The sequence below is a fragment of the Odontesthes bonariensis genome, chromosome 16 (assembly GCF_027942865.1).
Source record: "Odontesthes bonariensis isolate fOdoBon6 chromosome 16, fOdoBon6.hap1, whole genome shotgun sequence".
NCBI classification, from domain to species: domain Eukaryota; kingdom Metazoa; phylum Chordata; class Actinopteri; order Atheriniformes; family Atherinopsidae; genus Odontesthes; species Odontesthes bonariensis.
In genome coordinates this window covers 12,181,388-12,204,794 of record NC_134521.1, presented here as the reverse complement: position 1 = coordinate 12,204,794, position 23,407 = coordinate 12,181,388, and the positions used below count along the sequence as shown (strand labels likewise).

The window sequence follows — 23,407 nt, the reverse complement described above, 5'->3', positions numbered from 1 at the left end:
ATGTCATTTGATTGTTTTCTGTTTCAAATCGCCTGTTGTGACTCATCGTAAGCTAACAAAGCAGAAAGGTTTGCGCTGAAGAGACGTTTTGATTTCCATACGTGCTTTTGAATTGGTTGCAACAAGACGGCGGGGTTCACCTGACACAGCCAGGCCACTTGTGATGCGTGGACTCCCAGAGGAACAGCCGGTGCTCTCTCAGAGTAGGGAGGGGGCGGCTTGTGAGTCGGAGGAAGGTCAATCCTTCACAGAGGAGGAAAGAGACACGGCAGTGATGAGAGATTTTGGTTTTTCAGAGCAATAAACTGTGCTTTGACGAAAGATGAATCAGGTCAATAACAGTTTATGGGGAGCGTGAAATCATTTACTGGATCACATTTAAAGGGCAACTGCTGAAAGAAACAACTTCTGAATCAATGACACCCAATACAATTCTGACATCTGGAAATACTGGAAAAGCCAATTGCATGTGGGCCTATCCCCAATCTGATTTTTATGAAATGATTGTCTCTGTGTGTGTGTGTGTGTGTGTGTGGGGGGGGGGGGGGGGTTGTATGTATTTTAATATCTTTTTAATGTACTGCATGTTCTTATCTGGACCTTGAGTCTGTGAAATAAAGTTTTTATTTATATAATACCATGTTATTCAGGTTATCACATCATGGGCTTTAAGGTTAAACCAGAAAGCATGCAATACAAACTAAAGATGGGAGCTAGGAGGATTTTTCAAGCAGGGAGGACTAAACAAGATGCATTGTGGGAAGTGTATCAATCAGCTTTTGTCCAGTTTGATGAAATCCGTGTAAAAGGCAAATTTGACTGATATTTTTAAACATTTAGCCTATTAAATTGCTCAGGTATCCCTTAAGCACTGGTTTCCAGTGATAAAAGTGGCCTGATAAACAGGATCTCAAAGGTGATGGAATTAGAAGTAAATCTGAAGCTTTGCGGCAGCTGTGCCTCTGAACCCCTGAAAGATGCTGAAGCCACAGCCTTCCCCTCATTTACTGAAATCCCAATCCACTAACAGACTGAAACCTAGAAACTGACCTTGGCAATTCATAAAAAGATGTCATGACAGACATTGATTTTCCAGCACTGCGTGTCACTTAATGCTGTGCCTCTCTTTCATACATAGATTACAGTTGGCGACTCACTGTCCCACGCTCACACCTGCGTGTGATGGAGGAGAGGGACGGGGCCTGCGTCCACCCTCCACCCCCACAACTCATTCCACTGGGACTTCCAGCCACGGTCACACTTAAGATGCTAAGATTGTCGTGGCATTGACCACCCCAGCACATGGCGGACAGAGCGTCCTGTAGTGTCAGTGCGGTGATGCAGGGCCCACACCCAGCACGGATGTCAAGCCGTAATTCATGCTGTTTACTGCCAACATTCAGACAGTCAGCAGGGTCTTCTGAACTCGGCACGCACAGTGAATGTCCTTCAAAATTCTCTAAAGACTGAGCTGCTACTGACATTAAAATGCAAATATGTACACAGCCTAATGTGATCTGATAAAGGAAACATTGGAGTGTTTATAAGTTGCGTATTAAAGGACTTATTAATTTGGGACAATGACAGAAAATGAGAGTAAAATGTGACACCAGTACTTGGGAGGACTTTTTGTTGCAGCTCATATCTAACCGATGTATCAGTCCTGCTCACTATCATACCTCACTGAGATTTTCCCAGTTTTCACAAGATTTCTTCTCTGGAAAATCTTACTTATTAGAAATAACAAAATATTTGAAAGTATTAATCCCTCAGCTACCTTCTTTTGAGGAACGCTTGAGGCTACTTGAGTGTAAAGAAGCCCTCAAGTGTTTCGTTTAAGAGGCACAAAGTCCTCATAACAGGGGAAGGAGAGGATGGATGGGATGTTAAGCACAAGCTCTTTTTTTATTTTATTAAATCAACAGTCGTGTTAGAAAACAATCATTTTCAGGGTTGAAATACATTCTTTTAATAACGCAACCCTCATGAATGACATTTTTGCTTGTTGCCTTGGTTACATGTATTTCTGGTTGGGCTCTCAGCGATGGTTAGAAATAAAAAAAAATTTGGATAGGGTTTTAAACATGAACATCATTTTTAACCTTCACATGCAGTTGTTCTCATGACCACGCAAGGTTGCATATTATCGGCTGTATCTGCCTGCAAAAACAAAGGACACCTGAGTGCCTTTTGAACAGGTTGTTTAGCACCAGCAAGAAACCTCACGGTTTAAATCTTGGTTGGGGCCTTTCTTTGTGGAATTTGCCTGCTGTCCCTGTGCATGTGTGGCTTCTCTTTAGGTATTCTGACTTCCTCTCACTGCCCCAAAACTGTCTTGTGAGGTTATTTGGCGATTCTGAATTTGTGTCTGTGTTGACCCAGTGATGGAGGGTAACCCGCCTCTTGCTTAATGGTACCTGGAATACGGTCCAGCCCTCACGCGTGGAAAACTAATTAATATTGAGTTTTGTAAAATACTGTATTTGCTGTTATATTGCAGGGTTTTTTTTTTTTTTTAAAACATCACAGTGCTGTCACACACTATCAGGGACGGACAACGGGGATATATGGCCCACAGTTTTACATCACTGCCCATTATTTAAAAGGTGGGAGGCTCCTCCTGTACTTTTCTTTCTAAAAGATGAAAAGGTTTCATTTGTATGTGCTAAAACACAAAAGATCCAGCTCAGTCCTGTATTTAAGCATCTGTAAGCGATTTAGAAGAGACACAACAGATGCAGACATAACATGGCACAGAGCTTCTCGTGTCATACACAGAACTCTGGCAGAATGTGTAAATAATTCAACCTGAAAGTTCCTCTTTGTTCTAACATTAATGTGACTGCTCATTTGCTGTAAAAACAGGCTGAACAAAACAGGACAATGGCTCGATGCCAAGAAATTATCTTTCCTCCTTCAACCTTGTCCCGCAGCCTCCCTGCTCCAGGGCGTGCACCACTGCAGCGCTCTCCACAGGAGCAAGGAGCAACTCCCTGAACCTACCAGCAGGCTTCAGTCACCTCCCGAGGTATCATGACATTATTTAACCAGCCAAGCATGTTAGACAGCATGAATTATTTGTCAGACTTACACTTTGTCTGTGAAGGCTGCTGGAGGGGCTTTGCGAGCAGTGAGGATCACAATAATGAAGACGGCGATGAGGAAGAGAGCCAGGACTGCGCCCATCACAGCTCCGGCCACAGTGATGGAGCTTGACCTCTCTGCTTGAGACTGGTCTGAGACAGAGTAGAAAGAGGCTTCCAGTATACCACAAAGTAACAGGAACACACAAAAGTTTCACCTCAACTTGTGTTCTTACATCAGATTGAACTTATTGATACACAAAAATCAATACTTCTATGTTTTATTTGCACTTTCACAGATTGCAGCAAAGCAAAGATGTTACACTTTGGAAGCCTTTTTCTCAGAAACGTGTGCATTTTTTAAACGTTTACAACATGTAACACTTTCTTTTTGGCAACTTGTGCACAAGCTGCTCGGAGGCATTATCCCTCCAGCGCTGTGCTGTTTCCTTTGCATTATTTAAAACTTGTTTTAAGTGTTTCTACTGAGAAAAGTTGACACTTGTATGTTTCCATAAAAGTTAGTGGCTATGGGAGGGGCTACTGCAGGAAACGCTCTGCCTTTTGAATTAAAAATGAGCAGCTCAGGAGGTAGCAGCGATGTTCTTGTGAGTTGGTTGCCACTGTCCAAAGCAGGTGGGTTTTTAAGAGGCAACAAGGCAGAACTGGACCCACAATGGCAGCAGCACGGTTCAGGAGGAAAAGAAGCTGAACTTCTAGCATGTTATCAATGATTATCCCCCTGGTTACACGTTGAACAAAGGAGCAACTTTAACCAGGTTGAAATCTGCTCTATAATTAAAATGTGTTAAAACGGATAATGAAAGCACCTCAAAGTTTGCACAATGAACTTTGGTTTTTATTAAAGTCTTTTACATATCAGTTATTGTTAAAACAAGTTTCTCTTCATAAAGGTTAACTTGCACTGAAAAGTGCTTGAAAATATCGTCTTTGTTACTACTTCCACATCGGGGAAATTTTCTTTATTATAGCAGCCTGACAGTTAACAGAAACAGTAATTAAAACAAAAATAAAAAATAAATAAAAAAGATCAAGTGTATAAATGTCAAACATATCGTATATACAAAAATACATTAAAAAAAATATAGAAAACACAAACTAAACACATTAACTGTTCACTAAGGTCAGATTTCAGGCATGATCACAGGTTTGTAAAGGAAAAACAGACAATTATTGCACACAACACTGGAAGCTTAAGTTAAAGTAGCTGTTGAGTATGGAATAGTTATCAAAAGGTTAAAAAGATAAATTGTCTGACACAACTGGGCTCAAAGTCTGAGGGAATTTGAAAGACTTCTGCAGTGTTCAGTTACTTAAAGCTTCATTTGTATGTGAACGAAAAGCCACGGCAGATAGAAAAGTCACACGTTATGTCGTTGACCCCTAGCATCGTTTCGATAAACTTCTGCAATGTCACAACATTTATTTCCGTCCAGAGTTGCATCAATTTTTCATCGAGATCTTGATGATGGGAGAGTCGGACGGCTGCGCAAAGTATTCCCCAGCACATTCCAAAGATTCTCAATGTGGTTAAGGTCTGGACTCTGTGGGGGCCGATCATGTGTGAAAATGATGTCTCATGCTCCCTGAACCACTCTTTCACAATTTGAGCCCGATGAATCCTGGCATTGTCATCTTGGAATATGCCCGTGCTGATGGAATAACCTGGTCATTCAGTATATTCAGCTGACTTCATTCTCTGGGTGCATAGCGTTACTGAACCTAGACCTGACCACCTGCAGCATAGATTGCCCCCACAGGCTTGTACGGTAGGCACCAGGCATGATGGGTGCATCACTTCAGCCGCCTCTCTTATTGCCCTGATGCACCCATCACTCATCAGACCACATGACCTTCTTCCATTGCTCCAGAGTCCAATCTTTACGCTCCCTAGCAAATTTAAATTAAGCCTTTTTTCCCCCCGATTAGCCTCACTGATAAGTGGTTTTCTTAAGGCTCCACAGCTGTTTAGTCCCCATCCCTTGAGTTACAAGGGTTACAGCTCTGTGATGATGCAGGTGTCCGTATGCGCGTCCGTGAGGGCCGAAGGTCTCCTCATAAACACAGGGAGGCCACAGTCTTAAAGTCTTCTTCTGCTAAAAATATCATTTTTAACCTTTAAAAAAAAAAAAAAAAAATGCACAGAGCACCAGCTCAGAAAAGCTAAGTGTGCTCTTTCTAGATTCTCTTCTGGAAACAGTTCCAACAACTCGCAGGGCGAGGCTGTATAGGTATGTATAAGCATGCACCATGTTGTCAAACTAATAAGCTATAACAAGTTAGGTTAGGTTTGCTTAGCTGAGAGCTCGGGAGCCACGAATCCAACCAAAACCTACTGGTGGGGGAGGTTGCTTTGGTGTACGCTCAGGAGTTTGCCAAACTGTTCAGGTGCTCAGTCAAAAGAGCCGTTCCCAGCTGAGGGATTTCAACTGCTCCAGAGATCTCGGCTTTATTACCCAATAGCTGGTTTGCCAAGCTCCAGACTTCCTGCCCGAGGGACCTCTCGGCGAGCTCTGACGAGTGCCCGGACTCGTTCTAGTTTGGTTTAGTTAATTCAGACAAAAGGTAACTTTTCTTCCCCTAAACATCTTTATGATGAGCTAAACATGCTCTGAAGTTTGTGCTTTTGAGCAAACTTAAATATAATATTCCCATCTAATTTTTGGTGGTGAATAGTTATATTTCAGAAATGTTCTTTTGAATGAGTTCAACAACCCCCCTTAAAGAACATTATTATAGCCTGAACATGACCTGTTGCTTGTACTGCACTAATTATACTTTGTATGCACACAGCTGTGAGTACAATCAAATAAATAGAAAGACACAGAGCTGTTACAGTGCAACCAATTACACATTTTTGATCAATCTGCTGACTAATTTACTTATTTTATTGTGTAAACCTACCATCATTCATCCTCATCTGTACATGCGCTGTTGTTCCTCATTTAGTGTTTTTTCCAGAATGCAGGAATTAGCTTTGCTCCACCATATGCCTGCATATGCTGCATGCTGTCGGGGGGGGATTAGGATTAATTGTGATTAAAATGTATTAAACAGAAGCAGAATGCTTTGGCCAATCAGCAGTAATGTGTAAAAACTGAATATGGGACACTGAAGGAAGTGGAGGACAAAGGAGGACACATGAAGGTGAAATGTGCAATGGTCAATTCCACTTAATTTAGCTGCTAAGGTAGGGGAAAAATAAAAAAATCAATAGCGTGCTGAGATGAGAATTCTAAATAACAGTTCAATTATAATGCAGAGTGAACAATTTGGAGGGTTTCTGAGCTTGTCACTTCTTCCTCCTGCTCTCCCCTCCCCCCTCTTCTCTATTCACGCTGTCCTCCAACAGTTAATAACCATTCAATTACCTTTGATGGCCGCTGAACTATAACAGGGGCCTCTTGAGTTGATCAAAATGCCTTAAAAATGTAGTTCATCAAGCCAGCTGCTTTAATGACTTTCAACAGACGCTTACAGGGACCTTCACAGTGAGATGGGCGAGACTAGAAGTGCTTTAAACCTGCAATGCATGAAGCAAATTACAGAGTTCACTGACGAGTTGAACTTGATGGGTTCACTGGAGAAAAAAGCAAAAAAAAAAGCTGTGAAGATGGTAACGTGCATCATTTTGGTCATTTGGCGCCGTTATCTTCATAAACAACTCAAATGTTCTTTTGACATGTCCCCTTTGAAGCTCTTTTGTTTCAAATACCATCTACTCTGGAGGGGCTTGGATTACTGGTGTTAGTGCTGGATCAGCTGTCCCCACACTGGGATTTAGCTCCAGATTTGGCTCCTTTCTGTCCCTCGCAAACCTCTCCAACTTCAGCACTTTATCGCACGAACATCGTCGCTGTGGAGCCAGAAGAAGTACACGCTGCTGGTAAGTGAGGTCAGCGCCACAGACAGACTTATGAATTAATGACAGCACAGTTCGTGGCCTGAGCAGAAGTAAGGGAGCGAGTGTCGACACCTCAGTGGTCACGCTTTCGCCTAAACAGAGCTGACAGCGAGCAGAGGCCCGTGGAACGGCAGTGGGCTGGGGAGATTAAAGCACTGTTTAAATATGTTCAGTTTTAGATCGGTGACAGTTTCATCCAACCTCTTCTGCGGAGATGATATCAAAGTCTCTCCCTCAAACACACACTTGGCAGCGCTGCAGCGCTCCACGCCGGCTGAGATGTGAAGAGTATTCTGGGAAACTGCAGACGAAAAGCAAATCTTTTACACAGGTGTCTCAAACAAATTCAAGCGTTGCTGGATGACATCATTACAGCTACTGAGCTGCTCCAGCATTTATTTTCAGACTGAGCATGCCCTACTTCAAGGTTAGGAGTGACAACCGCTATGACCATGATAAGATCTACAGAAAGAAAGATGGGTCGGCCCAAATGACAACTTTTTTTTTTGTAGGAGGGCGTATTGTTGACCCGTCGTCAAGGTCATGTTGGTGGGTAATGCCCTCATAGCCAGAGGAGCTCTCTGTAAAGCAGCAGGGCATAACGGACCATTTTCCCTTCCAGCGGCTAATTCTCTTTTTGCCTTTCACAGGCGCACGGTTAACCTCTCAGCTCCACGCCGGCCCCTGCACCCCCCTCTCCTCCGCTTTCTGTGGCCAGGTCGCGTTTGTGGGAAGACAGCCTCCATCAGCAGCTCCAGATGAGCTTGTTGCCATGGGGACAGTCAATGGGCTGGAGAGTGGGGACTTTGGGCCAGTCGGAAACACTCAGCGTTTAATTTTACCAGCTGGTAGACATTGGGAGAAAGACACGGGGTGAGAGCGTGGTGGATTCATAAAGGAGAGGAGCTGTAGGGGAGAGCGAGGGCCTCTCTGTCCTGAAACAAAGCAAACACGGACTGCTGAAGAGGGCACAGGAGGTGCCGAGTCTCCCCCCCGTCTCCCAATCTCCTGACCACAGAAATACCAGCGGAAAGATGCAGTTCAGTCCTACTGTACCGTAATGACAAATGCAATAAATCAACAACCTAAATCAGTAGTAACAAAAGAGGAAGAGAGATGAGATGAAGAGGAGAAAAAAAAAAAAAAAAAAAAAAAAAGAAAAAAATTGAATTACATCATGCTCAGAGTCCCAAATGTGCACACTGGATTTGGGGTGGTGTGTGTGTGCGTGTGTGTGTGTTATGCAGCAGTATGCGTTGGGGAGCTAGAGATGATGTCATTTATAGATGAACAAAGAGGCTGAGACTGAGCAGTCTGAGTAATGGCAAACTGAAAAAGCTCCAGAGAAAATAACTCACAGGTGCTAAGGTGCTTTATTGAACAAAAGTATCTCAAAAGGATTGACAAAATAATGCTCCACCACCGTCACTGACATAAATAGTTTTTTTTCCTTCCACAAACTTACATTTTCTCCTATTTATATACATGTATTTACACACACATTACACGCGCACACACACAAAAAAAACAACAAGATCACAAGGTGCTTTTTCACTGACAATGTGAGACTGAAGGTTATTATTCAGTCCTTTGATCAACAGTGACTCTACAGAAACCGAAACCCCTGACGGATACCTCTGAAGTAGAGATGTAAATAATTTCACATCCAAATTCATTCAAGCTTATAAATTTGTGTGTTTTTAATGCCTCTAGGTTTTCAAATACACTGCTTCGTTAGCTGTCCCAGGTTTAAATGGCACGAAGAATTCCTCTGGACACAAAGTGAAATCAAACCAAACATGAAACAAATTAATCTCAGAGCAACAAAACAGGTCATCACATCAATAAGTAAACAAACAGAAAAAAAGAAAGACATTTCCTCTAAAATATCTAAGGCACTAGTTGTATTTTTCAACTCAAAGATGTATCTCAAGGTAAGGATACTGATGACAGATCTCTATACAAATGTCAGCACAAAAGAACTTCATTAATCCAGGTGCGAGGCTCAAAATTGGCGAACCAAGCGAAAATAGTACATTGATTAGAGGAATTTCCGTCTTAGTGCATAGAAGCAAACACAAAAAGGGTTCAGGCTGCCGTGCTTCCTGTTATTTTCTGAATTTATGTGGAAATAACCAGATAGGCAGAGTGAGTGGTTGTCAGCGGCAGGCTAAACCCCACAAAATATCCTTAATTTATCAGTCTGAATCAAGCTATGCAGCTGACAAACGCCCAACTCTTAGCTTTCATTCAGACACTTCCATAAAAAACATGATAGAAAGATCGATTGGGATGGATTTGCCCAAGTGTTTAGATATGTTTTCGCCTTTACTACAGAGGCTTGTGGAATATTCTTTGTAGCGCTAAACAAGACACTAAACAACTAAATCAAACACGAAAACAACTTTGCAAAAATACTCCCCGGTTGCTTTATATCAGTCACAGTTTTCTTCATGCCTGCTAGCATTAGTGTGTAATATTTCACCTTTCTGGTGCTGGGGTGACAGCAGCAATCTGTGAGACACAACGTGGGTATATTAATGCAAAAACATTTTCCCTTTACAAAAGGAACTGACCTTATTTGTCAAAGTCACTGAAATGTGCACCTTTTGTCTACAGAGCTGAATTACTTCTACTTTACTGCAGTTAGGAGCCATCCCCAACTGCTCTTTGTCAAATCTCACAATGACAATCGCAGCCTAATCGCTACACAAAAGTCACAAGTGGACAAAAAAAAAAAGAAAAAAAAAAAGAGTAAGACAGTTCCCATTTCAACATCTGCTACTGCGATATTAAAGTATCTTTTCTATTTCAAACTACCCTGTACACAACTGTGATCCATTAGTTATTTCTATAAGCTAATGATCAGTTGTTGCCTAGTAATACTTAAGTTCGACACTTATCCTATTTCTAAATACAAGTTAAACAAATATTTGGCATCTGGCAACAGATACTGCACAGGTGACGACACTACTAAAGTTGGCATATACTCACAAACTAATCTCCATGACAGAAATCGTTGGATCTCCTCCATACAGTGTGGTAAATAGGTGCAAGTGCCAAAATACAATAGATTTGATCTGTATACAAAAACTTTAAATCCTCACTACATCCATAATAGCTTAGTCAATGTTTGACACCTGAACCACTGAGACTCTACAGCCCAATGACACTGACAAGTATTAAATAAAAAGAAACACCCCCTCCTCAGTTCAGTCACAGTACTTGGTACATCCTGCAATGTTGTAGCCTTTACTGGCGATACAAAAAGACTGGATCTTCTTTGTAAATCCAGCTTGGAAAAAAGGATTATGTCATAGTTCCTCAAAGTAAGATTTTATGATTCAGTGAGGGCAACGAAACGTTTTCCGACCCCGAGCTGTGAATGAGACTTTAGGTAAAAAGTGCAGACACTCAACGGTTCTCAAATGAGAAATCAAAACCTGACGTGTGGACATAATTCATACGTTTCTATAACGATATAATTGAATGTTAAATTGTTAAAGAACTAAAAGAATGGCAGAGCATACAGAGGCACACTAACTCCTGCTCAGGGTAGAGAAGTTAAACCATCAGAGGAGAGTGTGGAAGAGTGTGCATTCTAAATCATTTTTTTGTGACTAGGAGGGCCGTGTATGATGGCTGCCTACAGAAGCCTGCTTCAAACGATACCCTGCTGATAGCGCTCGATTCTCCAAGAGGCCTAGTTTGGTGCCAGTGTTCATATTCTCACCCATTATCATCTGATAAAACAAAAAACAGGAAAATATGGACATATGTGGCCAATTAATGAAGAGAACTAACCTGAAACTCTTCCCAGAAGCCAGTAAATCACACAAAGGATATAAAAAGAATAAAAATAAAATGTTCAACTGAATTAATATTATCCCTGCTATTTCAACTTGGACAAATTTGTGGCATTCAATGCAAATTAAGGCTCAATCTGCTGTTAATGTACACCATTCAGTCTCTGATCCTTGCCTCCTGATAATAAAAGACAAGCATGCAGGAGAAATGCTCTTAAGTTCACGCATCACCTGGACATTCAGAGTCCTCAAGCACAAAATCCTTACATCGTGATTTACATTAGAGTGGAAAACAAGGAAGACCACTAAATCAGCCATCCATTATAAAGCTCTGTGGAAATACATTTTACATCTGCGAGTGCGAACAGGTCATCAGTCATGAAGGGCTCCAGATTAGTCAGGAAGATAAATCCTCTAAAATAAATGAGTCTATTATGGCTCTGCTGTGTGGAAGGGAGATTTTGGGGGAAAATGATTAAATAAATCTTACAAGTTCAGCTCCAGTTGTGGGTTCTAAATGAATCCTGCTGATCCCGTTGACAGTTCAGAGGTTCTTTGAGGATCTAATGAGTGGAAGCTAAATAAACACATACAATGGTGTAGTGGTGCCCAGATAAGTAGGTATACTCTTAATATACAACTAGATATATTTTTACTTTAATTTTATTTATTATTTATTTTTTTTAAATCTGCCTGTCCAGCAAAGGATGAAAAACTATGTTATAAACAGTGACATTTAAGAGTGTTTAGTTGACTCAAAATGGACATTTGCAGTCACATTCCCTGCTTGACAGGACAGTGACGAAATGTACGAAATGAGCGTCTCTTCCTCACCAACCCATCTACTGAAGGCAACTACGAGCGGCCAGTGAGAGGCGAAGAAAGGCATGTCATGTCTCTGCCTTCCTGAGAAAACAAACAGACTGGAAGCAAACTGCTAAATGTGATGCACTTCATATGGGATGTAGCAGTGGGTATACTCTACGACTGGAAAAAAAAAAAAAACAATCAATCAGCTTTACTTCATAAACCCACGTGTACCCCGCACTACACCACCGCATACAAATTACCAATTCACCTCACCCTCAGGGTTAAATCGACATCTATGAAGTCAGAGGGAGTTGGCAAAATGCTAAAACTCTTCTAAATACTTCAAACATTTTCAAGTTTGGCCCCTAGAGCTAAATTTCATCACTTTTGAAATCTTGTCAAAGCCAAATCATTTCTTCTTTTCACTCAACCGGATTGAAATTTGTGCTCAACATCCACGACACCCAAAGGAAAATTTATTACTAAAAACGGTCAGTCGTAGTTCTCACTAGCCTCACTTTTTTATGTAAATTTTTATCTCCAAAGCGATATTCACTTAGGCTAACGGCAGTCTTCTTTTCTTTGAAAACGCAGGTCAAAACATTGAGATAGACGAAAGATGAAGAATCAAAAATTTGAAGAAAAATATAACTTATGGAGATAATAACGACTCTTTAGGTACAAATTATCCTAATGGTTTCATCAATATTTGCTATAAATTTCAAAGCAAAGAGGTAAAAAATGACTGAGGCTTAATTTGATGAAATCTAAGCTCTGTGGGCAAGATTTTAAAAACTCATCGTCAAAAAAAGTTAAAGTAATAGCACTTTGCAAGATCACATGAATTTAATTCAGCAAGTCCATCATCTTAAAGTGAGTTGGCACGGAAACGACCCATCGTAAAGCTTAATTTTACCAAAATACTGATTTCGCAGAGACTAGAAAAACTTCTTAGACACCCACTTGTGATCTGGAAGTTCTGCGGGCTTCAACTTAAGACAGTAGTGATGCTAAATTAATTGTGGAAGTCCATGTAGTAAGGCAGCGACAGCACATACAAATTCTTTCTTTTTTTTTGTTCATTTCTACATACACTAAGTACTACCCGTTCTGTATAGGCTATCAAACTAGTTGAACAGTCCACAGTCTGTCCACAAAAAAAAAAAAAGAGCAACATCCTACCTCAAGTTTCAACCTGAACACTTGAACAAAACAAGTGAACTACAGAAGAGCCTAGTTGGTGTGTGTGTGTGTGTGTGTGTGTGTGTGTGCGCATACAGAAGAGAAATAAGGTGTTTTTCCTAATTCAATAAACAAAACTTTGCAGCTCTGCCCCTGCAGAACCACGAGGCTCGTCAAACATACCACTCTCTACGTGAGATGACTGAGCCATCAGTATGAGACACATAATCACCCTCAGCCCCATTCTCGTAGCAGTCATCCGACAGGTAGGGGGAGCAGTTTCCCTGCGGTTTCGGGGGGCGAGGGTATCTGGTACATCTGGCCTGCTGTGGACTAGAATACTGTGCGTGTTCATGATTGTGATTCTGTTGATGGCTGGTGTGACCACTCTCTCTCATGGCCCTTGTGTACCCGTTAATGGGATACTCTTCTCCGTTGTAGTTGCTAAGTTGACGGCGGTCACGTTCACGTTTGAGCTCGTGGCCGCCCCACTCCTCTCGGTCGTGGTCCCTACTGCAAGAGCTGCTGCCAGCTTTGGCAGGACGGAGTTCATGCTGTGTAGGGGCCTTTTGAAGGTCATTGGGGCCCAGGTACTGCTTGGTGTAGTAGTTGCCATGAAAAGTCTGTTGTTTCCTTAGGTAACATACGCCAACCAGAGACAATAGCAGTAGCAGGAACAAGGCCCCTCCCACGGCCCCACCCACTATGGAACCAAGGTTACTTTCAGGCAGGGCTTCAAGTGTGGGGGAGCTCAGAAGGACAAGCCCTTTATCAACCACAAAGGTGGAGGAGGAAGGGCCAGTTAGGACAGGAGCGGTAATGGTGGAAGGCATGGTGGGAGGATCTAATGAAGGGAAGGAGGGTGAGGGGGGAATGGAGAGTGAAAGGGAGAGATGAACAGACAGAAGGAGAGAATGTCAATGCCAGCTACATCAGCATTTTACTAGGAAGGGATAGGTTGACAAAAAACATCAACTAAACTACGGTGCATATGCTCACAGCAGCAGTAAGCTGATCATAGAAATAAAACAATTTGTGAAATAACAAAACTGACGTTTGTTGGCTCTAAATACACAATTCTGAACAGACATCTATTATATTTGAGTGATGGTAACACATGGAATTTATCTGGTGGCTCAGGAGTGCTGTATACAATATAACCGCAACCCCACCACTCGTTTCTTTTTTAAAACTCACCTCACTAATGTAAAACTTTTAATAGAGCACTGAGGGCCTCCGACTTTTAACTTTATGTTTACACTGAAAAGGGATGACGAGGAAGAAGAGCTGGGCAGCCTAAGGCACCAATCGAACGAACAGTGAGTCGAGGTTGAGATTCTGAGGGGTGGGTTTGTACACGCTTTATGGGGCAGGGACCGAACCCTCGCCGGGTCTTCATGTGCACGCTTATAGTCAAGTCTGTTGATCCCACTGCCCAGTCTACTGGGAGTAACGTTATCCAGCTTAAGGTCGTTAAGATGCAACAGCCCGATCGCAGACAGAGGCCTGCTGTGGCAGACTGTCTGCTACACTGAAGCCCCGAAGAGAATCACGGAGGGCGGGCGACCTGAGAACAGAGGCCAACAGTCCATAGCCATGTCTGCTACTTAAACATTACCGCCATGCTTGTAACCAACTTGTACAAGGCTAATTATTATTAGACACCAAGCACATGGCAAAGTAAAGACATCTTACAACCTATATTTACATACATGCCATTTACACAAACTGAAAATATACCCTAAATAAAAACAATGGTTGAACCAATGTTCACTTCAACTGTGCATTTCACTACAAACTCAAAACCAGCATCCTTGTAGTACCGTACATTAAGCCGTAGCTCTACTTCTACATCTTCCAGTTGGTGCCACTCAGTGGGGTCTACATGATAAGATTAATTCGATTATAGCTATAGTTGGGTTATGCTCCTTATTTGAGCAAGGGTAATTATCCTTGGATATATGGCGGTGAATGAATCGAATCAGAGGCACAAAGCATGTCATACCCCGGTATGATAGGTGGCGCTGTACCCATTTCAACTATTGCTAATAGAGCCACTTTCTGTTGACCCCTTCACCACCAATAACGACAAACTCAGGCATTGGAGAAAGATGGCGAACGAAGAGCGAGATGAAGCTACGTCCCTCTACTTTTCGTTTGTGATGAGCTGCTTGTTGCACAAACGCGACGCACAACGGCGCATTCTCCATCGCGTTGTTCGTTTCTTTCCGACGGCGGTGACAACAGTAATATCGTCTCCTTTGACTTGCGGGTCACGACCCCGGGAAAAAATCTCGAGCATGTGCAGAACGCAAAGTCTAATTCACGGCGTGCTTCAGCGTCTACAAGCAGGTTTAATTTGACTTTCAACCGAGTTATCTCGCGGTCTTAATCCGATCCAATTTCTTGTCAGATTAAGGTGTATACATGAATTTAATAACTCAGTCTTATTGTAATTTAGCCCTTAATACGATTTTTACAATGCCATGTAACCCCACTGACTGTTACTAACATAATGAGAACACAACTGGCAGCAGGTTGGGGGCTCCTGCAACACAGGGACGAACAGAAACTCACAACATTTGAATTACTCCTGCGCTCCACTCCTACAATCCTAACAAGATGGTGGGACAGTTGCAAATCTATTTTAACCTGAATATTCCTTCATTCAGACAGATACATTGTTTTCAATTGACCGATTAAGGATTAGACCAACACCCTCCTTCGTGGTAATTTGCACTGGCAACGACAGACCAACGCCCTGTCCACAATAAGATTTTGTAAAACGCATTTTTTTGTGTTTGCACTTCTCATTCAAAAGTGAACAGTTTTTAGTTAAAAAAAACTGAGCTTTTACACTTTTAAATCCCTGAGTAGACAGCAAACGGCCCTTGGGGGAAATGTTGATGTCTCAGCCTACGTACCACCATTTCCAAGTGTGATGCACATACTTTCGAAACCAACACTACAATGGCACCTACATACACAGGTTTCTCTATTACTGGCTAGCTTTATTTAGGCCTGTATTGGACTCGATCAGAGTTTTGGACACAATGAGGTGAACCAATGAGCCACAATCGCTTTGTTGAAGTAGCCCATAAAGGAGATTAAGCTCACTGCACATGCTCAGAATGTTTGCTCTCTTGCATTTCGAGGCATTTTCGAGACGTTCTAAATTACTTTAGCAATTGTTGGAATTTCTACAAATCAATTGAGGGAAAATATCAGTTAAAAATAGAGATTGAAAAAAGGTTTTCATTTGAGTTCTTCATCTGGAAATAGTGTAACAAGTCGTTAAATCACGACTCCTATGTATTCTTTCCACATTTGGTTTAAGTAGGACATTTTCTCATATGTCCGCAACAAAATAATCCGCAAATATCTCATTCAAAGTCATTCTGAATTAGAAATTGTGTTTCTTACCTGAAGACCCTTTTCTTTTTCTTTTTTTTCCTCAGTTTAACTTTAACGCTGTAATAACAAATTGTGGTATTTAAGGCTGAGCAATAACAAACCAAAGGCTCCTGATGAAATCAAAGATTCATAAACACACCTTGTACACAACTCATAGGACTGGGAGCCGACATGGAAGGAAGTAATTATAAAAAACCTCTTTAACTTTAAAAGAATTTCACTGCTTCAACTCATCATTTTGGCAACCAGGGGTCGTTCTTTGCACCTATATGCCCAATAAGTGCATGCAGAAGCACTTATTTCTGTGACCTTATTTTTCACTACACCATGAGAAGAACATCAGCCTTGAAATGAAGTGGGTTAGTGGTTATACCCACAAACAGACAAGCCAGAGGCTATAATCATAAGCAGCTACAGCAATGGAAAAAATCTCAGTTGAAAAGCTCTAATGGCGCTGCAAGATTGCTCTGCTACTTTAACGTCAGTACAGGGCCAGATGTGAGGCAACGATTCTCAACTATAGATCTGAAACATGAAGTCTCCATGTGTATAAATTGTACAACTCCATGCAGAGGCAGTGAACTGACGGGAGCACATCCACAACAACGCATACAATGAAAGGCGCACCCGCATGTATCAACTCGTGCACACCCATACAGGTCCTCTCAAAGGAAAATGAAATATGGATGATAAATAATAAATAGGAGTTGAAAAGGACTAGTTAATGTTTTATGAATCTGGGACATCATCTCACAGTGAGGCTGCAGGCTTTTGCCTCTTACTGCATGACACATGCAAAAAATAAAAAAAAGCACATAAAAGAAGGCAAGAAAGATATAAGAACAAAACACACACACACATCATAGTCAGAACTTCATCCAAGAAGAGAGTTTCCACAGGCAAGAGACATTTTGTGAAACCAGAGGAGCATGCTCATCGTTTACATCAGAGAGACACGACATACTTGGACAAAAAGCCAGCAGGGCAGAGCAGAGGCAGTGCACTGGTGAAAAGGGGCCTCAAATACTGGCAGCCGTTTGACCCAGGAACACCCCGTTTAAACATCTGGAGACCTTATGTTAATCAAAGCTAATCAGCATGCAATTACGACCAAAACCAACATCAGTGCTAACGCACTGTACCATGGGTGATGGCTCGATAGGGCTCTCAGTGTGTACACAATGGATGAGAATCATACAGTGTCACATTTCAGCTTGAAGGACAATGTCACGGGCAGCGATACCCTCGATGACGTGCAAGCATGCACAGTGCTTCCTAAGGGAAGAGAAGGCAACCGGAGTCAGCCGTGTTCCGGTGCGTTTACTTTGCTCACCATGTACGAGAATGCGCACATCACGGCTGCGGAGGTTGATGTCATTGGCCACCTCACACCTGTAAACACCGGAGTCATTCCGCTGGAGGGGACGCAGGAAGAGCAAAGTGCTGTTTATTATTTCCACCCCTTCTGGCATTTCACTGTCCAATCTGGGATACACAAAAGACAGAGCTGGATTCTCAGACGATCACACATACACATGCGACATCTTATGCAGAGTTAATGGAAAAAATGACAACTTAATACAATCATTTTGGACAAGTAAAAGATTTGAATAGCAAAACTAATGTTACTATTCAATTGCTCACCTTCCGTTTGCCAAGTTTACCTTTAAAAGTCACCCCAAAACTTAAATTGCAAAAGTTTCGTGAATCAGTTTAGTCCAAACTTTCAAGATATTATATAGTTAAACTTTAACTACTCCTGGGTACCACAGTGTTTTGATTGCCCCCACAGAAACTATAATACACAGACCTGATCCATCTGAAGTGATGAGCTGGTGGGTTTGCATTGGCTTTGCATGTCATCTGAACATTTTCCCGGCCCACGTACCAGTCGCCATCGTACCCCACAACTTTGATATCGGGAGCAACTGTAAAGAGGAAAAGAAGAAACATCAGAAAACAGCATTCAAGCATTTGCTGCTGTGTTTAAGCAGTTCTACACATGGTTGGTTGCTCAAGGTAAATTTGAAATGTGAAAAATATTTCTCAATGTATTTATAATCCTGGAAGAGACTCTGGGGTGCGCACATGCAATAAATCCCACCTCTGAAGCAACTTTCACACACAAACACACTAGTGGTGGCATGTGAGAAATGTCTGCAACACATGCTTCATACTTCTTTTCCATCAGCATGTAAAACCTCCGGAACGTCAGCGTGAGACAATGTATGAACGGTGTCAGCAAATACTCCAGAGCATTTAATGTCGCTGTGCGAGTGAGAGTATGTCCTCTGCTGACCTGTACGCTGCTTTCCCCTCACTCCCCATTACTGTATATAGGTACAGATACATGCAGTACTCTTTTTAGCATTATGCGGTGCCTCACGCTCACTTTAGTTACTTGTTCCCCCACACCAATTCCCTCGCATTTCCAGGCGGGAGAGTAAATCTCCTGTAGAAAGCCTCCCGCTGTGATGCGCTTATGTGATCAGCAACTGTGCAAAAAGACCGAATCAAACCGTCCTCACATTCTCCCGAACATCTCTGGTGTTCATGTGTGAAAACGGACGATGCACAGTGCAGCATACAAACTAAAGCCGAGATAAGTCATGGACCCATAGGCCCGTTCTCCCAATATCCACCATGGATCTAGGGCTGGGCAATATGTATCGTTTGCGAAATTATCGTGAATGTTGTTTTGACGATGAGTAATTTTGCAATAATCGAGATATAGGATATATATATATATATATATATATATATATTTTTTTTTCCCCAAATCGCCAAAAATCAATAAAGTGCGGCGCCAGTCGTCCTCTACCACAGAGCCACGCCCTGCTTTGAACACTAATTTTTTCAAAGTAAACGCTTCGGACCCCGCGGGACACTCAGCTAAGAGCATCGAGGGGGCGCCGAGGGAGAAGAAGTAGCCTGAGAAACGGCTCGAGGTTATCAGTCACCAAAGCGGCCGGGGCACCCCGAGGCACCCCGCATGGGTTTTGGGTCTAATAAATGCACGCATCCCCCGAAGGTCAGCTCTCGTTTTGCATGTATTAGCTCTAGAATTGCCACAGTTATCCAAGTAACGGTAGAGCGATCAAAGGAACCATAACTGATTTAATGAGCCATTAGCAGTTTCACTGTAGCCTACCGGCCGTGTGTTCTTAGACTTGCATGCTTATGTTCATTTTATTGTGATCTTAACGCAAGTTTTAATTTTTTTTTTTTTTTTTTTTTAAATATCGTCAAAATATCTTTATCGTGAAAATCCTAAAAAATATCGAGATATTTTTTTTTGCCCATATCACCCACCCCTACATGGATCATGATCATTCAGATGACATGAATGTTATGATAGTTGCCACAACTTAATTCCACATCATCGACACATTTCCAAAACCATGACAGCATTTAGGATGCCATTTATAAAACTCTAGCTTCTTTGCTGGTTTGCATTTGTTTGATTTAAAGGGAGTCATTTTAACCCTTTCATATTTTAAAGTGACCACAATCAACACATGTGAGGAGCCTGTACACAAATATTCTCTTTTTTTAGTCGAGTCATCTGTTTTGAGAAGTAAATTGGTGAAGTTTCTCAACGCGATTGAAATATAAGTCACCTACACTGCACGTTGAGCTGGTAGGGAATCCTGAAGTCACTCTGCAGAGCTGGGTGCCGGACGACACAAGTAAGTTCGTGGCCCTGGACATGGCGTGTGGGCTGCCAGATGTAGCGCACTTGGGTGCTGGTCGTGCCATTGACGTCGTCAAATAGCTGGACTTCTGACTTGCCAAAAAGGTTGGACTCCCATGACACCTCAGCGGTGGGCCGAGCTCGCTCTGCGATACAGATGGCCACCACAGTTTCATTGCCACCATCGATCAGGGCAGTTGAGCCAGCAGACACGTATACTTTTGGCTCCACTGTTGATAAAGAGAGAAAAGGTCAATTTTACAGAGATAACTGTAGTTTTTGAAAGGTTAACACTAGATTTCTGTTTTTCCTGCATTAATTAGTACATTCTCGTCACTTCAACTCAGTTCAACCCATCATTGGCAGCTCCAGCCACCCAAACGGACTGAATGACAGAACATGTCGTGTCTGAGTGGGCAGTGGCAACTTCCGATCCAAATAAAAATGGGTAATTCCCTCAGCAAATTGAAAACACAGCTCTGAAAACCTGCTATTGCATACAAATGAAACAACGGGCTCTCCAATACGAGGACTGCCAGTAGACACTGACTAAACTGGCGTTTTCTGCTGTGGCAAAATTTGTTTTCCTTTCCTCCCTGAATTGCCACTTTCCACTGAATTGCAGAGAAGCTCACAGTATCAGTATGTGTTCATGCAGGGGGGATAACATATTGTCAAAAACACCCGTGGAATACATTCCAGCACAGAAGGTAAAACTGAAGAAAAAGGGGCCCTGGGCAATAATTCTATTATCTTTTTTTTTAAATCAACTTACATAGAAAAGTGTCATTAAGTAATCAATGCTTTTACTTACATCATTACAACCAAAATACCAAAATCCGCTGCACTCATCTCATTATTTCTACACACTGTCATGACAACATAGACAAATATAAATATCTAATCCAAGCTGGAATAGATTTAAACCATTCTGCCCTGCTTAACAACTAAATGTATTGTGCAGACAAGAGATGTTCACATTTCCATCATCAAAAAGATCAAACAATTAGTGTCATTTTTCCCCTTAAACAATTCCTACAATTAAAAGGCGACTCCAGAAGACTGAAGGTGTTCTCGCCTCCAAATGATCTGAACCAAACTTTATGTTGTTAAAGTCCATACATTTAATATAAGAAAGTTTGGTGTTACAATACACTTCATCCAAAAGCACTGAACCACTTCATGACACATACCTACAACCTATTGTCATCACCCACACGATCTGCTTCACAGTAAACTTGACATTGGTTAATTCATAGACAGGTAAATGGGTAATGGGGGGCTGTAATCACTCGAATGAATGTAGTAAAATGAATCCTGAGGATAATTTCATTGGCAGTTTAAGAATATCATTCCCTTTCCTACCACCAGCACAAACTTGAAGTGCAACACTCGAGAATAGTTTGAATATGAAATCGATCCCGCTACCGACAAAGAGGAAAACATTGTGAGCTGCTCTGTGGGACGTGGAAACTCCATTTCAAGTGACCGCTGAGGATGAAATAAATTCGGTCCATTTCCCTTCCAAAAAGTTGCGGAAGCTCTCTTTTTGGACCATTTCCATAAAATCCACGGGACGTTTCACACCTATAATTTTAAGTTGGACCCAAGTGAAACATACTAAATACATAAACATACATACTTACCAAGAACATTGACGGTAGTGGAGGCCTGGGTGTTTCCCAGAGGAAACGTAGCTACCTTACAGGTGTAGATCCCGATATCAGAAAATCCCACATTTTCCAGTACAATGGTGGCATCGTGGGAAGAAGGTGACCGAAAATACAGGCGATTGATATACTCCGGAGGAATGGAGGTGCCAAACTGTGGGTTATACACAGCCACAGTGGCGGAGCCTGAAGGTAGACGACGCTCCCAGGAACTCTGAGTAAGAGTCAGGTTGGTGCCAACCTCCACCCTGCACTCCAGCGTCACATTCTTTCCCAGAACGGCACTCACCCTTTTAGGCACGACCACCTGACTGCACCATGCACCTGCCGAGGACACGCAAAACAGAAATTTAATGAATATTCACCGCCCTCACTGGCAAACTAACTAGATTTCATTAATTTCTTAAACTGGAGACATGAGACTTTGTCACATTGATTGATTAAACAACCACAATGAATACTTTATTATCAAAAACTCTCTGGCTCAAGCCAGGACTGCATGAAAAATCCTTGGAAAATGTTTCATATTCTTAATAAATCCATTCATTCTGGGATTTATGGGTTGTTTCAGCTCATCAACCTGCAAGTTGCTCTGTGAAAATAGACCTGGATAATGTGCCCTCCAGGCGAAAGAGGAAAGCAACCATCCAGCCTTTTATCTGCATATAACCATCATCTGGGATTGTATGGAGACTTATTGGAGCACATGGCACAGTTTCCTCATCTGTATGGTCTCATTAATGCTGAACAAATTGTACAGGGGTTGGCACTCCAGACAACAACCTTTTCAGGGAACACCTTGCTTTTTTTTTTTCCCAGAGGCATTCTCGAAGCAGTGAACACCAAGTAGGTTGCATTTTTTCCCCCTCCTGAGCTTCTGATGCCAGCATGATTTCTTATTTGATCACACTGGCGTCTGGTGCCGCTATTCAGTATTCGAGGTTTAAAGCAACCTAATTTGTTTGATCAAAATTGAGTTCCAAGAGTGCCATGTGACCATGCAAACGTATGAAGGAAAAACTCTGAGATTTAACTGTGCTGGTTGAAAAACACATGTTACGTTTAGAGTTGATAGTGAAGAAAAATCAAGAACACTCAGTAAGAAAAGGGGATTTCTGATGTCAGATGTTGAAATCCATTTCATATCTTTACATGCACAGCGCCATCTGACATCTGTTGGTATTAAACTGGAATCAAAGCCTTACACCACTAAAGCAAGCAAGCAATGGCCCTGAAACAAACAATACACAGCTTACTGTGCAACTAAGTGTTCTCAATAATGAAGAAAGTCTCCCTCCTACTGACCTGGATTCGGGAATAATAAGCAGGCTGTGTGTACGTCTTCTGTCCAAATATAACTAACCCCTGCACTCTGTTACCTACACTTATCAGAAATGCAAGTCTCAATGCTACACAGCAGAAGGTCAAAGAAAGAAAGAAAATGAGGAGGGAGAAGAAACATTCAAACACGATGATGCCATCATCACAGAGAGAGAGAGAGAGAGAGAGAGAGAGAGAGAGAGAAAAGTGGAAGGAAACATCCTCAGGGCTTCAAAAGTAAATGCAACACTACAAGATTACAAAGGCCTGCAACTAAAATCACTAATTGTAACAAGATGCCAGGAGGAAGACATCATCACAAATCAAAATCTGCTGCACTGCTTGGCAACTGACTTCAACTATTCTATTGTTGCTTTGCCAGAAACAACTCTGTCTCTGACCAATCTTCTTCTAAAAAGGCAGTGTCCTCAAATATTGGCACTGTGGGTGGAAATTTGTCTTCCTTCCTACTTCAAAAATATTCAGTACAAATGTCTATTTTC

The 23,407-nt window shown here is 41.9% G+C and overlaps 1 protein-coding gene across 2 annotated transcripts in view; it reads right to left on the bottom strand.

Moving 5' to 3' along the window:
- Nucleotides 1–23,407, bottom strand: part of nectin3b (nectin cell adhesion molecule 3b) — a 33,491-nt gene that overhangs the window by 2,576 nt on the left and 7,508 nt on the right. The window contains exons 2-7 of one of the 2 annotated variants that reach the window (XM_075487938.1): nt 21,561–21,908; nt 19,845–20,144; nt 18,031–18,148; nt 17,554–17,705; nt 3,092–3,236; nt 141–243 (exon numbers count right to left, since the gene is read on the bottom strand). In XM_075487938.1, the coding sequence (XP_075344053.1) occupies nt 141–243; nt 3,092–3,236; nt 17,554–17,705; nt 18,031–18,148; nt 19,845–20,144; nt 21,561–21,908 (1,166 nt within the window). Of the gene's footprint in view, nt 1–140; nt 244–3,091; nt 3,237–12,867; nt 13,651–17,553; nt 17,706–18,030; nt 18,149–19,844; nt 20,145–21,560; nt 21,909–23,407 lie in introns of those variants that run through there. The other variant, XM_075487937.1, reaches the window with a different exon arrangement.